General features: G+C 31.2%; 1 protein-coding gene across 3 annotated transcripts in view; it reads left to right on the forward strand.

Annotated features, from left to right (window-relative positions):
* LOC132754295 (uncharacterized) overlaps positions 1 to 16244 on the forward strand; it is a 30599-nt gene extending 14355 nt beyond the window's left edge. Inside the window, exons 5-10 of one of the 3 annotated variants that reach the window (XM_060744908.1) lie at positions 9844 to 9941; positions 10747 to 10818; positions 11019 to 11109; positions 13609 to 13709; positions 14055 to 14123; positions 15804 to 16244. In XM_060744908.1, coding sequence (XP_060600891.1) covers positions 9844 to 9941; positions 10747 to 10818; positions 11019 to 11109; positions 13609 to 13709; positions 14055 to 14123; positions 15804 to 15941 — 569 coding nt within the window. In that variant the 3' untranslated portion in view covers positions 15942 to 16244. The other 2 variants (XM_060744910.1, XM_060744909.1) reach the window with 2 other exon arrangements.
* The last annotated feature ends 2130 nt before the right edge of the window (positions 16245 to 18374 follow it).

Genomic DNA, 18374 nt, shown 5'->3' on the forward strand with positions numbered 1-18374 from the left:
ATGCTCTGGACAAAAAATCAATTTTGAAAAATAACATAGGGCAATAACTCAAAAATCATGCAAGGTAGAGTTATCATTTTTGTGCAATGCACTCCTCCTCAATGAGGTCTATCCACCTATGAAGTTTCAAGTTGATAACTCAAATACTTTTAGAGATATGCTCCGGACAAAAATGTCGGACGGAAGGACTGACGGACAGAAGGTCGGACGGACGGACGGAGACTATTTCTATATCCTCCGCCGAAATTTTTCGGCAGGGGATAAAAAAGGCAAAAGTAAATACAGATAAAGCTTTTATTTACCATTCAAATGACCTACTCTCTCTATAAGTAAATCACTTTTACAGTTTCAATTCGTTTGAACACATACGATAGATCACGCGTAACAACACGTTCTTATCAATCATTATTCATACAATAACAGTAAAATCACATAAAATATCAAATCACATGAAAGAACAAATCAATTAGAAAATCATATTCTGATGACATAACATAAACGTTCCTTTATTCTTTAAAAACGTATGGTTTGTAAATTTATGAATTCCAGTTGAATTTAATGTAAAATACATTTCATTGGCTTTTGTACAAGTTGTTTTCATCATGGCTAAATAAATTAAACCATTTGTATAATTAACAGCAATATACAGTTTAAAAACATCTTCTTGGGCACAAGAACCTTAAATCTATTAGAGTGACCTTCGAGGTACACAACACGTTATCTTGATGTGGTAGACATGTGTGCCAAGTTATTTGAAATCTCTTATATGCATGACAAACTTATTGTTCGGACACGAATGTGTGCACCTATAATCTCTATTTGTCAATAGCGTGAACCTTGAAAATATAGTTTAGAGAAGTGACCTGGTTCTTAGACGAGACACAATTTTGTAATGCGATACTGCTGTCTATATTAACATATGAAACACTTACTGGAAAACTTACCCATTGTAGAAGATTCAACTTAAAAGAAAATAAAAACTATTAAACCAGGTAATATTGATGTATACCATTTTATGCTTTTTATTTAAAAAGACAAAATTACAAGTCAAATTTCATATAATAATAAAATTAATAATGTAATATGAAATGAAATTAATGAATAATAAAAGAAAAGTTCAATTCAATCAACAGTAATGAACAATTATTCTATAGCAGATGTAATATCCACAATGATTCGATCTGTTAATTACTCGTGCTTTTGCCAACGATAAAACCTCGATCGGCTGCATTGCCACATGTATGTCCTAATCTGGAAAGTATTTGTAGTTGGCCTACAGTGACATTTTCAGTTCTTCGATCACTTCTTACTTAGAACAATCCCGCCTAAGAGCTGGTTATTGTTTCTAAGAATATTTCCTGGGGGGGGGGGGGGCTAAAATGGATTCGCTTTGTCGCGTCGGTCGGTCGGTTCTTCCGTCTCCATCATCGTGTCCGCTCTATAAACCCTTTACCAATTGAAGGATTTTATTCAAAGTTGGCTCAAATGTTCAACTCAACAAGGAGATGTACAGAACCTATTTAGCCCATGTGTCAGCTTAAGGTCAAGGTCAAAATTAAAGATCAAATATAAAACAATCAATTATTAGACAGTATGCCGTGTCCGCTCTGTATGTCCTACACTAATTAAAAGATTTTCTTCAACATTGGCTCAAATTGTCACCTCAACAAGGTAACATGCAGAACCCATGTTACCCTTTTACTGGCTTATGGTCAAGGTCACACTTCAAGGTCAAAAATTGACTTAGAAAATGTTCTTATATTTTAACATGTACTTGAATAATTCTGAAAGTAGAGCAGGCATTTGCTTGAACCTTAAAATATATATGAGATGTCACAAGTACATGTAAGATATGCAGGTCAAGTTTATAACTCTGTATTGCATTTTGACAAAGTAATGCCCCTTTTTGATTTTCTTTAAATTTACATACAATCAATATTGGATAATATGTCGTGTTCGCTCTATAAAATCTATACTAATGGATTTGTTTTGTTTGTTTGTTACATTTTACACCTTTTCCCGACAGTATTTCAGTCATATAGGCGGGTAGTTTCCCAACCATCGTTCCTTGAGAGTAACATTAGTACAAGACTACCTTCCTCCGTGCTAAACTACCAAAGCATCTCCCGGGGATCGAACCCACGCTAACTGGATAAGAAGTCATCGACTCTAACCCCACGACCACGGAGGCGGTTCTTAACTAATGGAAGGATTTTCTTTAAACTTGACTCAAATGTTCACCTCAACTAGGCAATGTGGAGAACCCGTCTTACCCTTGTGTCATCTTAAGGTCAAGGCCACACTTGAAGGTCACAAATTGACTTAGAAATTGTTCTGAAATTTTAACATGTACTTGAATATTTCTAAAACTAGAACAGATAATCATTTGAAACTTCAAATATATACGAAGTGTCGCAAGTAAGATAGGCAGGTCAAGTTTCATAATGACAAAAAGTGGGGGGATAACTTTTTATTGTATTTTGACAAAGTTAAGTCCAATTTATGTCTTTCAATTTATTTACTATAATTCTTCTTAAACCAGAACAGATATTTAATTTATATAAATGGTTACAGGCAAGCTCAGACGACGAAAAAATGCTACAATTCCATTGAATTATGACACAAGTTATGCCCCTTGTAGGCTAAGAAAATGTTCTGATATAATCATTAATACTTACATATTTCTGAAACTGGAACAGATATTCACTTGAAACTATATAATATATGAAGGGTCACAAGTAAGCTCATTATGCAAAGTTTTTCCACTCTTAATTACATTTTGACATAATCATGCATTTTTTTTTACTTCACTGCTTTTGTTTGTTTTAGTACATTGGGAAAATAAAAGGTTTTTTGTAACAGTTTCGAACATAATTTGACAATATATGTTAATACTATTTCCTGTACAATTTGTCTTTTTTCACCAGGGATAATTTCTTTTTATGTATATGTATTTGTGCTACTAAAGTTATTCCCTTAACCACCTTTCTTAGTCGTCGTCTGTCAAGAGCATTGGTGGAGGGAGGTATGAATCGCATTCAGCGATAGTTCTAGTTATTACTGGTTCCAACTTTAAGCCACTGTATTTCACGACTGTATCCGGTCCCATGAATTGAAAAACAAAAAGGTTTAAGTTTATAGTATCCAGCAATGTGCCATACGAGGTTTGGACCCGAACACGAAACCCTTCCCCTCCGAAGAAAGCCCCCCCTTGGGTTTTTTCTTTTTTCGGCCACCCTTGATCTGCTATCGACAGAAACCGTTTTAAACTTTTGATTGTCCCATTTGGGCCTTTTTAAAAGTTGATTATTTTGCCTTTCTTTTTAAAAAACCCCTTTATAACCAAAAAAATTTCCCAAACCCATATTTCTAAAAGGGAATTTTGCACCAAAAAAATATTTTTATTATTCGATTCAAAACTGTTCACCAATGTTAAAAATCTTTTTCCCTCTTTTTAAAATTTTTTTTAAGCGACGATAACTAACTTTTATTCCACGAATCAACAGAAGACTAGCTTATATCTTTTTTGTGTTTATATCTCAAAGAGAAATAATTAACTATCAAATCCATCATCGCATCTTTATTCACAATACGTTCTCCTGTTGCTAATGCAGGAAAAGCCATAGAAATAATGATGAAAGATTTCACAAACACCAGCATCTTCAATTGAATGAAACACAACAATTACTTAAAATATTACATCATGTTCACGAAAAATGCAATTCTGACAAACATATGCACAGAGATTGAACCCCCTGATGTATATTTTAAACAGAATTTTAACTTCTGGTTTAGACCAGTGTTTAATTCAGAATATAGCGGGATTTATGTGTTCTAGATCTCCATTTACGTACTTTTTAAACCAAGTGATATGAAAAATTGTCCTACAAATACTTCTAACAGATTTATAATGAAAATAATAATATATATTCAAAACTTAAATAAGTAAAAGAGCACTAACCATTATTTTCACTCCATTACTTATTCAATATGGCGATAAATGACGTCACGGCAACGTGGCATATTCGTTGAAGTTAAAATCGTGAATTCATGAAGATGAAATCGTGAATTCATGAAGTTGAAATCGCGAATGCATGAAGTTAAAATCGTGAATTAATGAAGTTGAAATCGTGAATTCATGAAGTTGAAATCGTGAATTCATGAAGCTGAAATCGTGAATTAGTGAAGTTGAAATCGTCAATTCACGATGTTTAATTCGTGAAGTAGATATTGTGAATTCATGAAGTTGAAATCGTGAATTCATGAAGTTGAAATCGTGAATGCATGAAGTTGAAATCGTGCATTCATGAAGCTGAAATTGTGAATTCGTGAATTCCGTATGTTGAAAACGTGAATTCACATGTTAAAAATGTGAATTCTTGAAGATGGATGAAGTCGGGAATTCATGAAGCTGAAATGGCCCTACCGGTCGTTCGTACTTAATGTACATATTTCGTGGTCTGTGTAAATGCCGGATACAAAAAAAACTATCATCATAATTATTCATTGTTTTCAATGAGTTATATTACAGACCAATTTTCTTTTAAATATTGGCAAATTGCATATTTAGCATTTTGATTGTTATTTCTACATAGAAAAACAGAAGTTAAATGCAAAAATTTGTTTTTATTCTTAAAAGCATCAACGTAAATAGAATTTACCTATTAGATGGCGCTGTGCTAAAATAATTTTGTGTGCCATTATTACGAAAGGGAATGACGGTTTGTATAAAGTTTGGAATAAGACTTCGATTATCGGTTCTTTCTGCTTTAAAAGAAAGACCTTATTTCTTGAAACATTAAAAATTTCTTGACCAGGTCTTTCTTCCAGCCAGAAATACCTCGTACTCGGTCGATATCCGATACAAAGAATCAAGCAAACATAAATTGTTTAAACCAATAATTGGGAGTAGTATTTTTTTATTAGATATTGCTATCTGCATAGATCCATGATCTGGTCTAAATTCTTATTCATTAAAAATTAGTGGATACCCATTTAGTATTTTTACCACAGCATACCTGTTAACAAAAAGAGAACATGTCAAAGTGTCATTCAAATTGTCTATTTTGTCTTTTAAATAAAAGTTCAGTGTATAAAATCTATCAATTGATACGCCATTGAGAACTGTCATTACCGTAAATTTACAAGTAGCCAATTCATTCTTTAAAGAGTATATTTTTATATAATCATTGATAACACTGTACCTTGTTTTTATATTGCCATTCGTATTGACTTCTATTGTGGTGTATGTTTTAATTGTCTATAACGGATCATGGTACATCCTGTTATAGTGGTAGGTAAATATATATTAATACTTACTGGCCTTTCCTTTATTCAGTTTCAGGTATCAAAATAGTACATTCTTAGATAGAATTGAAAACAGTTTCCACAATACGGCATGAGTTATGCAGTGGTTGTAAAAGTAAAACTCAGACATGTGAAACAAGTATAAGCAGATCGACAGCTTCAATAGTATGGTATATAAGCTACAGAAGAAACAACAAAGAGATCAAACCTTATATATCCTTTACATTCAACCCTCAAAACACCGATCATAATAAACAGGCTAACTGTAAAGCCTTTAAACAAACAAACCTGAGAGTCAAGCTGTCAATTTTCAAATTATATCTCGCAACATTTTTTGTACACAGTAATAAAATCTGAATAAACTAATTAACATTCATTTCATTTTATTGGCAAATCGGCAAATAAACATTACCTTTGGCCATTAACAGAGTATGACAAATATGGCCCAAAAGTTAAATAGTTACAAACATTATATCATACAATATATAACAAGAATAGTACAAGAATGAAACTAATTAAGAAAGCAGTTTACAACTTCAAAGAGACTGTTGCCTCAACTTAAATGCATTATGAACATAGTGAGCACATTTAAGAATAAGCTTTTTTGTTATTAGTGGACAATATAGTCGAAAAATTTTTTTGTATAGTAGGCCATGAAATGTTTCCTAAATATTTGGTTCTTATAACAGTATAAATTGGACAACATATAAAAGGAAGTTGTATTCTGATTCAAATAGAGTTATATATACATAGTTTACATTTGCGATCGTTTCTATCAATGTTAAAAAATCTTCCAGTTTCTATTTCTAAGTTATGTTGAGCCTAGTCTGAAACAAAAGCAAAATCTTTTCTTAACACATTATTTGTTAAAAACATCAAGATATTTTTCATAACAAAAAAGAAGTTTTAAAAATTTTCTGTAATAATCAAGCTTGGGCATATTTTGTATAGAAGTATTCCAGTTCTGTAAATATTGGTCTCGCAGACGCTGCTTTAACATTGGCATATAATTAAAAAATTTAAGTTAAAGTTAAGCCAAATATTCACTACAACCTAAGCTGTCTAACAAGCGTTTTATTACTGCTTGCCCAATTACAATCAACAGTTCGATTACACTGTTCTACAAACATGTTGTACATTTGGTGAGTCCTGATTTTTCATAATTTTTAACCAGAATTTTAAGAGTTCTTTTCTTTAGAAATAACAGAAAGAGGAAATCTTCCCTAACTCACCAAACACCAGCAACATTTTCGGTGTTTGCTGACGTACACCAAGTATATATACTTGCAAAATTAAACATGAATTTTGTCTATTTCTTTACAATCATAAATACCCCAAACCTCTGCATTATATAACAAAAATTGGTAGCACCATAGAATCAAAAAGTTGACATTTTAGTTTTTATATCTAAAATTTACTCTACTGAATAACCCTAACAAACCAATTGTATGCTTTTCAAAGCTTGTTCAGACAGCGTAATAGCAGCAGTTTTCATATTACCAGTGTATGTAAAAATTTACACCTAAATAGCAAAAATGGTCAACAACTTCAAGCATTTCACCATTTATAAACCATTGAAAATGATGTCTTTGTTTACGTTTTTTCAAATATACATATTTTTGATTTATTGACATTTATTTTCAAACCCCATTTCATGGAATAACTATAGACTGCATCTAACTGGGCTTGTAAGCTGTGCGGGTCAGTGGTAAAAGAGCGCTATGTCATCAGAAAAAATAGCAAACATATACATAGATAACTGGTTAAGATCATTGTCAGTAAGAGAGTTATAATCAATGTTGTCACATATATCATTTACAAAAAAGGATAATTAAAATCGGCGAGAGTGGTTCCCCTTGTTTTAATCCAAGGGTAACGTCGAAAAAATCAGAGAGAGGCATCGAAGATGACAATTTTACACAAGAGGTAACAGATGCATATATCGACTGTAACATAGTTAACATTTTACAACTTATACCAAGTTTCAAAAGCTTTAACCATAACGCATCTCTTACAATAGTATCGAAAGCTTTCTCGTAGTCGATGCATGCGCAATATAGTTTCAATTTACAATTGACTATATTTTGAATAATAGAATGGAGTAAAAATACACAATCTGTTGTAGACCTATTGTCTCTAAAACCGAATTGAGAATCATTAAACATTTTTTTGCTCTTCACACCATATGTTTAATCTATTTCGAAGAATAAGTGAAAAATAATTTTAGCAAGTACATTGACAAGGGTGATTCCCTCGATAATTGGAAGGATTAGAGATATCCCCTTTTTTTATGTATCGGAACAATAATACCTTTAGACCAGGCACTTGGATAAATTCCAGTATCAAATATTTTGTTAAAAAATACAACAAGGTATGGAGCTATAAACGTGTTTGCATCAATAAAAAAATCTGCAACAATTTTACTATAATCAGCACTCTTGTGTCTCTGCATAGAACGTATTGTTTTAGAGACTTCCTCTACAGTAAATGCGCAATCTAATTTATCAATAAACAGCTGTTCGGGTCTACTTTTATGCTCATCTTCCTGAGAATAATAAGGCTGCTGATTGGTGGAGATATTCTTAAAATGGTCTACAAAATCAGAAATATTAACATCAGATACATTTGTTGAACCCTTATTTCTAAATGTATTTATATACTTCCAAAATTTCCTTGGACTATGTTTACTCATGGAAGACAATTTAACTTTTTCCTTGTTATTAAAGTTACGTTTTGCTTTCTTTTTTACATTACAAAATACACGCCTACTATTCAAAAAGTTAGCCTTAATTGCTTCAGAAGGATAATTATGGAAAATTCTTTTATTATTCAAGAAAGATGCTTTTGCCTGTTTACAACTATTGTCGAACCATGGCACTTTTTTAATTGCTTTTTTATACTTTTTAGTGTGAAAAGTTTTACCATTCATTTTAAAAGATATATCATATACAATATCTGTAAAGTTATTTATACACATATCAATATCAATTTCATCCGAAGCTAATTTAACCGACAATTCATCAAAAATAATAATTTTTTATCGTTCAAACAAAGATTGAAATAAATCTGGATCAGTATCAGTCCCACACAATTTTATCATAAGTTAATAAAATCAGTGTGATAAAAATATCATATGCTCACAATCTAATGAAAAAACAAGTGGGCAAGATCAGAAAATTCTGTCAATTCCAATATATTCATATTTTGAAAAACTTGCAAAATTTCTATAGTCAGTTATCAAATAATCGACAACACTAGCCCCCTTTCACATTCCGACTGGCATTGTAGCAAGTAAAATCTCCTCGTTCAAGGCGACCGTTACAAATTAAAAGGTCATTTTCTTTGCATAAGGCTAACAGTTTATTTCCGAAGGCGTTCACAGTGTTATTGCTCGTATAGATCCATCGTCATTCGGCATATCAATGTAACGGTCGAGGTTAATGTTCTCAACATAATCCAATCTTTGACCTGTCCTGGCATTCAGGTCACCTGTCAAATATGTGTCACCCAGATATTTATACTTGATGATATCAGCGTTTAATTGCTCGAAAAAATAAATTGATATAATTCAGAGGAAGCACTTTTGTACACATTAGATTCATTTGGCGGAATGTAACAAATACATAAATACTGGCCATTTTCGGTCCCAAAATATTCTTTCTTTAATTTAATCCATACTATGCCTTTGATATTCAAACAAACAAGCTCAATTTTGTTTATATACTTATCTTTGTAATAGATAATAATACCGCCACTAGAGCGTTTAGCCTTTTTATTAGATTTAGGTCTAGGACATGAAAAGTGATTATATCCATCTATTTGAATATTAGTTATTCTAGAATGCCAGGTTTCAGTAAACAAGAGCACGTCATATTCATTAACTAAATTCAGGAAGTCACTATCAGATAACTTATTTATAATACCTTGAACGTTCCAGGATAACATTTTAATATTTTGCTGCTTCTCGGCATTATCCTAGTTTGATGGTGGAATGAAGCGCTGGCCATTTATAAAAAGTTTATCGTAAGCTAGGACAGCGTTCTTATTCTGCTCCTTTGCACTTACAAGATGCGGAATGAGTTTCCTTCTGCGTTCTTATTAAAATGAACGTCATCGCAATGTGTGAATTGTTTTCATTGTTTCCTTGGCAATTTAAAGCTATATTTAAGATAAAATTTAAAAAGTTCACAAAAAAATGTCATTGAATCAATGCTTAACTGTTAAAATGATACTTAACATAGCAGCATATGTTTCGGAACATTTTATTTTTATAGAATAAACAATAGAGATATTCTATATTTCAATTCATTCGAGAGTCGACTTTAACATTATGAAGAAAAAGAAAAGAAGAATTTAATTCACTGTCAAAATGTTTCATTAGACTGACACACAAAATAAAAGTTGTAGAAAATCAGATTTTTCCAACCTTCATTACTATGGAATGAATATATTACAATATAAGAAGAAAGTTTAGATAGGGTTATACTAATTATATTAGGTAATCTATTCAAAACTTGTTTATTGTTTTGTTTGTAGCGAATATTGCGCGTAACAGTGATAAAATATGTTTATCCTGCAATGACATTATAGATCTGAAATTATGCGACTCTGTTGACCGCTGTCATGGCAACCAGGTAAACAATTTTATTTCAAATCATATTTAGAATAATAATATTAGAAATATATGAAAAATGGATTGTTATGTTTATGGAACAATCCTGATATTTTTACGAATCCAAACTTGCCGCTATGGCACACGTAGAATTGAACGAAATCAAAGAATTGTTTGATTTGCAACAGTGCTGACCTCAAAGATAAATATCATTTTATTTTTTCAGCATACAATCATATCCTAAACCTTATATTACAAAATCTATAATTAGAGACCAAGTGTTTGAAAATTTATAGACATGTAATTGAAAACTAGTCTGAAGTATAAACTATGCAAATGTATACAAAAAGCATGTATAAGTAGAAAAAACATTGTGAACAACAATACTTTTTCAATTTAAAGCTGCTGTTTCGCGTAACCATGTATATGTTTATATATTTCATAAACTAATTTACGCGTTACATTTAGTTTTCTTATTTAAATATGTGATTATGTCGTGTAAATTTATTGTGAAATTTACAATTTGTGAACTTGTAAATAGTTCATCCCCTAGTATATGTTTATTGTCTTAATTTATTTTCAGTAAGTTTAATCATCCATATCCGTTTTATATTTGTCATATGTTACATGCGTTTATGTTAATTGTGTCATGTATAAAAAAAAACATAACTTAAATCTTTAAAATTGTAGAATCGATAAAATTCAGAAATGCGCTGCATTTAAATATTTACTATATACAATTGGTTGTTTGTTTGTTTTTTATTTATTTATTTTTCTTTAGTCATTAGCACAAAAATATGTCAAAAGGTATAGTCTTTGAACTTCAGATATGTTTTGTAGAGAAATATACCTTGGATAATGGTCATACACATTACAGTTCTGGATGTAAAGATAAACAGGTATACGTATATGATTTATTTACACATTTTTAAGAAAATCATTATTATACAATTATTATAATTGTCAATGTTGCTATCTAATCAAAAGGATATATAACAACCTTAAAAGTAAAAACAAAAAAGATAAATGAGAAGAGAAAAGAAAAACAAAAACCTACATGACAGGCTCATCTCAAATACAAAAGCTTTTTATATTTTAGACATGTATGCAACATTCCTTTAATGGGACATCTAGTTGTCTGCAATGCTGTGAGAAAAGTTTTTGTAATTCACAAGGTTGTGGTGGCACAGGTAAACTGTTTCTAAATATTGTAAAGAACGAGTATATTTTTGAAGCACAAATGCTAACAGTCACCAGAATGCTAAGTTTATCTTAAATAGCATTATTAATGAATTAGAGTTAATGAGCCGGATCTGAAGAAATTATATTGCACGTGCGATCTTTGAAGCATTTAAATCGAATAAGCTAAAGAACAAGCATGGTGGTCGATAATTAAGAAATAAATGATATTGTCGAAATACATGCAATTGATTTTGATTTTTCGTATGTTCTTTGGTATTTTGTTTTTTAGTATTAATTGTCAGACGTATGTTTGACATTCAGGCTAATTAGAGAAATTAAAGTCCTGTATTTTGAGTGTTAAATATACAGCTTAAAGATTTTCCAAACGCAAGATAGATAAAATTTTCGTTTTATTATTACTTTGACATTATTATAACTATGCATACATCTAAATATATTCAATTATTTGTATGCCAATATATTAATGCGATACATTTAACAAAATATATAACAAGAGGGCCATGATGGCCCTGAGTCTCTCACCAGAAACAACAGCTTTTCAGTGTTGGACTGTCAATATATTCAAATATTAAATTTGAGCATAGAATATATTTAAACAATAATTTAAAGAAATGCGATGACCTTGGGTATTTAAGCTTTAGCTTAAACGGGGCTAATCAAATTAATATAAGCAAACTTGATAAAAAAGTATCCAAGAATGCTACCGACAAAGTTTGGTGATCATCCATCAATTGTTTCTGAAGAAGAAGATGTTTAAAGGTTTTTATTATTTTTAGCTTTAGCGGCCCCTAAAAAGGGGCCAATCAAATTAATATGAGCAAACTTGATAAAAGATTACCCAAAAATGCTACAGACAAAAATTGGTGATCATCAATTAATTAGTTCTGTAGGTGAAGATGTTTTAAGGGGCTAATCAAATTAATATGAGCAAACTTAGTACAAGACTACCCAATAATGTTACAGACAAAAATGGTGATCATCGATCAATTAGTTCGGTAGCAATAGAAGTTTAAATGTATATCTATTTTTAATTTAAGCGGGCCCCTAAAAGGGGCCAATCAAAATAATATTAGCAAGCTTGATAAAAGACTACCCAGCAATGCTTCAGAAAAAGTTTTGTGATCATCCATCAATTAGTTATCTAGAAATAAACACTTAAATGTATTTCTATTTTTAGCTTAAGCGGCCCCTAAAATGGGCAATCAAATTAATATGAGTAAACTTGACACTACCCAAGAATGCTACAGACAAAGTTTGGTGATCATCCATCAATTAGTTCTCTAGAAATAGACATTTAACGGTATTTCTATTTTTAAATGTATAGACCCCTAAAATGGGCTTATCAAATTAATATAAGCAAACTTGATAAAAGACTACCCAAGAATGCTACAGACACAGTTTGGTGATCTTCCATCAATTACTTCTGTAGAAATAGACATTTAAATGTTTTTCTATTTTTAGCTTTTCCGGCCCCTAAAAGTTTGGTGATCATCCATAAATTAGTTCCTTAGAAATAGACATTTAACGGTTTTTCTATCTTTAGCTTAAGCAGCGCCTAAAAGGGGCCAATCAAATTAATATGAGCATACTTGATAAAACACTACCCAAGAATGCTACAGACAAAGTTTGGTGATCATCCATCAATTAGTTCTATAGAAACAGACATTTAAAGGTATTTCTATTTTTAGCTATAGCGGCCCCTAAAAGAGACCAATCAAATTAATATGAGCAAACTTGATAAAAGACTACCCAAGAATGCTACAGACAAAGTTTGGTGATTATCCATCAATTAGTTCTGTAGGAGATGTTAAGGTTTTTCTATTTTTAGTCCTAGAGACTCCTCCAAGGGGCCAATCAAAATAATATTAGCAAACTTGATAAAAGACTACCTAAGAATGCAACAGACAAAGTTTGGTGATTATCCATCAATTAGTTCTGTAGAAGAAAATGTTTAAAGGTTTTTCTATTTTTAGCTCTATAGACCCCTATAAGGGGCCAATCAAATTAATATGAGCAAACATGATAAAAGACTACTCAAGAATGCTACAGACAAAGTGTGGTGATCATCCATTCATTAGTTCTGTAGAAGAAGATGTTTAAAGGTTTTTCTATTTTTAGCTCTGCTGACCCATAAAAGGGGCCAATTGGAATGACATGAGCAAATTCAAGTGTGGCTGTCACAAGGATGCTACAGACCAAATTTGAAGTAAATCTGCTTAGTAGTTTCAGAGAAGAAGACGATTGTTGACGCATAACGACGGACGACAGACGCCTGAGCATCCCCCTTTGATACTTATAGCTCACCCTGAGCCTTCGGCTCTGGTGAGCTAAAAGTTGTTTGTTTTTATCTGGGGATCTAATTACTATAATGAATTAATAAACAAATATATTCTTTAAACTTTCTTTATTCTATTTTGTTCTAAGTTTGAAATGTAGTTTGTACAATGTAAAACACTTTTTACTTAACAAATAAATTGATTTTAAAGCGTTCCCACCTCGACAGAAAAGAGGTCCACTTTGTTTAGATTGTGCGCATATTAGCGAACCAATAGACTGCGACCAAATAGCATTGTGTTCTTCGGGCGAGGTTTTTAGCTTGTATTTAAATCAGCAAATAAAATATTTTATACAAAGTCATGATAACGTAAACAGTGAAATATATTACCAGGTGTCTTATAATCTCTGCTGTTGAGGTTATTTTGTTACAAGCTATAATGATTTAATCATTTGTCCTTACATTCTCATTAGATTTCAAGTTTAATTTCATTTCCGTCTGCAGGCATGTTCCTTATAGAACTTTAACTATATGTAATTCACACTTATATTTTTTAATTTTATATATCGTAACGGTTTTTTATCCAAGATAGTATGCCTACTTTGAATAAAATGTGAATGAAATAAAAACTGTATGGTTAATTTTTCTCATCCTTAGTCCTGTAAGGTTGAAAAGGTGAAATGGGGAGATTCATTCCAGTATCACTTAGGATGTGAAAGCAAGATAGTAAGTTAGCTTTAATATTTCAAGCGCAATAAGGAAAACAATCTTGTTAGACGACCCGTGCACGCGGTTAAACTTGGCGGCTAGTATATATGCATTCGCCCGTTCAGCAACGGGGAACAGTTTATTCTTGCTTTTTTAATTTTGTTTTTGTTTTAACAAAATTACACTGTGTTCAGATTCTCCAATAAAAATAGCTGTTCTGATGTTCAACATCTCACCAAGCATAAAGGGACTGTAAAAAAACTTAAATGATAATGTTTATCATTGTCTTTTGATTTTCCTCTTTTTTATATACCTAATTAATAACGTTTCAATGAGCTAGTCTATATTCTTTTGGCGGGAATCAAATGTTGGACAGGGAACCAGATATTAGGGTATAATTTATCGCATTCCTTTTATCAACCGTTATGCATTTGTTCAATCGATTGTTGACACCGTATTATTATTTAAGAATAATTGTAGATAGAACATCTTCAAAGCATAACAAACACGAATAACTGTAAGATTACATTTTAAAAGTAAGAAAGGATTGATTTAAAGAATTTAAATTCAGTGTACAAACGTCTAATTGAGTCTAAGTCGAGGGCATTTCTTGACACTATAGGCTAGGCGGATTTTTGTAATTTTTAATGCGATTTATACAATTTATTTTGCATTGGGCAATCCCTTCAATATTTGTCGAAACAGACAAACATTTATTTATTCAGAGTTTCAGACATGACATTACTTTGTGAATTTATGCATTATGCTCAACTTTTCACAAAAATATGCAACTTATTAAACAACGAGCACATACAAAGAAAACGTGATATTCAACTGTAATAGAGAACAATTGTTAAAGCTGATTTGTGATTACCTGTGACAATCTCCTACGCAGTGATCGCCCCTTACAGGATTAGATCTCTGCCATCACAACATTTTCGTCAAGATTTTTGACGATATGAATTTTTTCAATTTTTGTATTTATTTTAAAAAGTAAACACGGTTTTGCTAATGTTTCAAGACCGATAGGTGTTAGATGTGAACTAAAATATAATATAATTTGAAACAAAATAAATATTATGAAAATATTTTTTTTAAATTTAATAACGCACCGTCTATATCCAAAACAATGACCCCTCTCGAAAGAGAAATCATTCAAGTAATTATTAATTTCGACTCTACGCTTTAAAATCCTTTTTTTCACTCATATCGACATATTTGAGACCAGAGTTCAAGTTTTAATGTCGCTGTTTATTACAGATATATACGCCATTTTTACACAATCATGTGATAAGGCCATCATCACGTGATTTGTGTGAAGGAAGTGGTAACTGGCCGTAACGTTACCGGTGCGCGGAGTTTGTACCTGTGACTGTATCACATCTTTTGTCGTCGTATTGGATGTGCAACATAAATACCTAACTTGTGGTTTTCTTATAAATTTAAGCGACGTGTAACCAGATGAAATATTTTACAATGTTCAGTATAATACAATTTCCTTATACCAATGTGTTCGAGAAATGTCTGATCGGTCACAAACATTCTTTTAGGGCCTCAGTATTATTTCTTAATAACTATTATAGATTTGTTGTTTTGAATCATTTTGCATTAATGACCAGAAATCTGTTTTATTACGCAAATTGACATAAATTATTTATTCATGATATAAATGTTATCTGGTAAAATTTTATATTTAAGCACTGTTCATCTAAAAGTAGAGAACTAGCCCATGAGACAAGAGCTGTACCAGTTTGTCGAGCTTGTTGCGACGGTGACTTTTGCAACCGAAATTGCACAAACAATCTACCAGTCAACCAACAAACAATAATTGGATAGGCAACGAAACAAAGTTTATATGCAAATTACAAAAAAAAATGAGTATGGCTAAAACAAACAGTAACATTGACATTAATATAGTAGAAAGAAATGTGTGATAATATTTTATTAAACAGCTATAATTTCAAGCCAGGGTTGTTTGCTTATTTTGTGAGAGGGTGAATGATTTTCTCAATCAATCATTGATGATTATTTCTTAACATGTCTCATAACAAAACACAGATTTAGATTTTCTATAGTAATCTAGTTTTGATGTATTATTCAAAGAGGGTTCTAATTTTTGAATGAACGGGTCTCTTCAAGTTCTTTTCAACAAAAATTCATTGACTGCGGTATCAAGATGGTACAATAAATCTGAGAAAACAAGATAATTTCTGATTGAATGTACTCAATTTACCCAAACTTAAAACATATATAGATTGGTAACGGTAGTTTTCAACCAAAATCCATGTGCTCTTATTTTACAAAAAAGAAAACGATTGTGGGCATTGACCTAATTCTCCTTGAAGTGCATATTTCGATGTTTTTGAAAATTTCAGAACGATATTGCAATTAACTTATTTTATCGAATAAAATGTTATGAAAAGCTCAAAAGGCTTGTTTAGATAAGGTTTTAACAACATTCACCAAGTTAAAGTATATGTAAATCCAACTCTGAGATAGTTAAAGCTATCAACAATGCATATCTTTTCTAATATTTACAAATCTTAATTTTATTAACTTTGAACTAACACTCATTCGGGATCAAGTGTATGATTACGTTTAGAATAAAGACTGCTGACTGATGTCAAAAATACTTTAACGCTGAAAAATACAGTTATGTATTCAATTTAAAATACAATGATTGAACTTTAATGAGAAGCAACCGAGTTTTATATCATTTATAATAAGACGCATAATTTACTGCGGAATGACACGATTTTTTGGAGTCGTCAATAATAAAACACAAGAACATAAAAACGTTCACTGTGCAACTCTGTTTAGTTAGCCGAGATTTTATATAACCAGGCTAAACTTAAATCATGCGTAAACACGTTGCCTCTACCTAAAGGGGAACTATTTCGACAAAACGCATCGTTGTCAGAGTTGTTGCATTGCACAGTCGTAAAGCATCTGGATTTTTCAATATATCTATTTAATGTTGACTTTTATAAATAAGGAAACACGTTCTGTTTTATTTTTGTCGGATTTGGTAACGAGTCCGATGTCTTGAATGTCTTATATACTACCTTTATGCTCAAATTCGATGTTATATCGTTGGTCATTTGCTTATTTTAAGTTAATATATCGTTTAATCGGGATATAATTAATTAATTTTCAACGTTTTATGATAAATCCTTACAGCAACATTGTTTATATATTAAAAAGACACATGGTGCCGGATTCCTGGCACATTACGACATTGACTGAAGTCCTGTCACAGTATAAACGAGTATTACAAAATGGACGTAATGCAATTCCCGTGCCTTTGATTTCAACAACTGCGCAGATCTAAACAGATATTCTTCTAGGTAGCATTTTATTCGACTGTTCGAAAGTTATGCAGTGCAGAGCTGACCAGTTTACTCGTACGTAAAACCTCGCTAGTGGTAAATATGTTACAAAAAAGTTAAACGATTGACAAAGGTTTGATAAAAACAACTGACACATATGTAAAATGCCATTCTGCTACTGTGATAATTTCTAAAGCAAGGGGGAGATTATTCTTGGTCATGAAAATTGTAATTTTTGTGTTTAAATCTTGACAAGTCTACTTACAAAATATAAAGAGAATCACTGGCATTTTTCGCATGATTGCAAATATGACAACAGGAACAAAGGATCGTTCTAATCTGATAAAATGATTTATCTTAAAGTTTATACTTAACGTATTTGAACTTTTCTATATAGAAAAAAAAGACATTGTCACTGGTCATCAAACGGAAATCTTTAGTTTTTTTACAGTAACTTTTTTTACTGATAAGTGTCGACGAAGCCCAGTCGGCAGTTACATATATATATTTCTTTATTGGTTCATGTATATAAGACAAAGGATGCAGCACCTGTAAATATCCAAGATATTTATTTATATCAAATATTCATAAAATATAATAGTAAACGTAGAACATATGCTATGCCAAAATGTAAAGTACAATTAACAGAAAATTACATTAATTGCTATGAATTGCTTGTTCATGTTATAAAGTACTAACAGCTTATGAAGGTTCAGTTACATAAAGGTGAGTAAACAAACATATGTGAATTGTCTCTTTTTATCTGACTATAATTTATTAACGTATTTATTTATACAAATTTCACATTCTCTTATATATATGAACTCTAAATAATGTAAGATAACTAACTGTTAATATTCAAGATATTTATTTTTAACAAATATTTACAAAATCTAAAAATGAACGTACATGTAGTATGCTATGACAAAATGTAAAGTGC

This window comes from Ruditapes philippinarum, unplaced genomic scaffold (assembly GCF_026571515.1).
Source record: "Ruditapes philippinarum isolate M1 unplaced genomic scaffold, ASM2657151v2 ctg959_1_1_1_1, whole genome shotgun sequence".
In the NCBI taxonomy this organism is placed as follows: domain Eukaryota; kingdom Metazoa; phylum Mollusca; class Bivalvia; order Venerida; family Veneridae; genus Ruditapes; species Ruditapes philippinarum.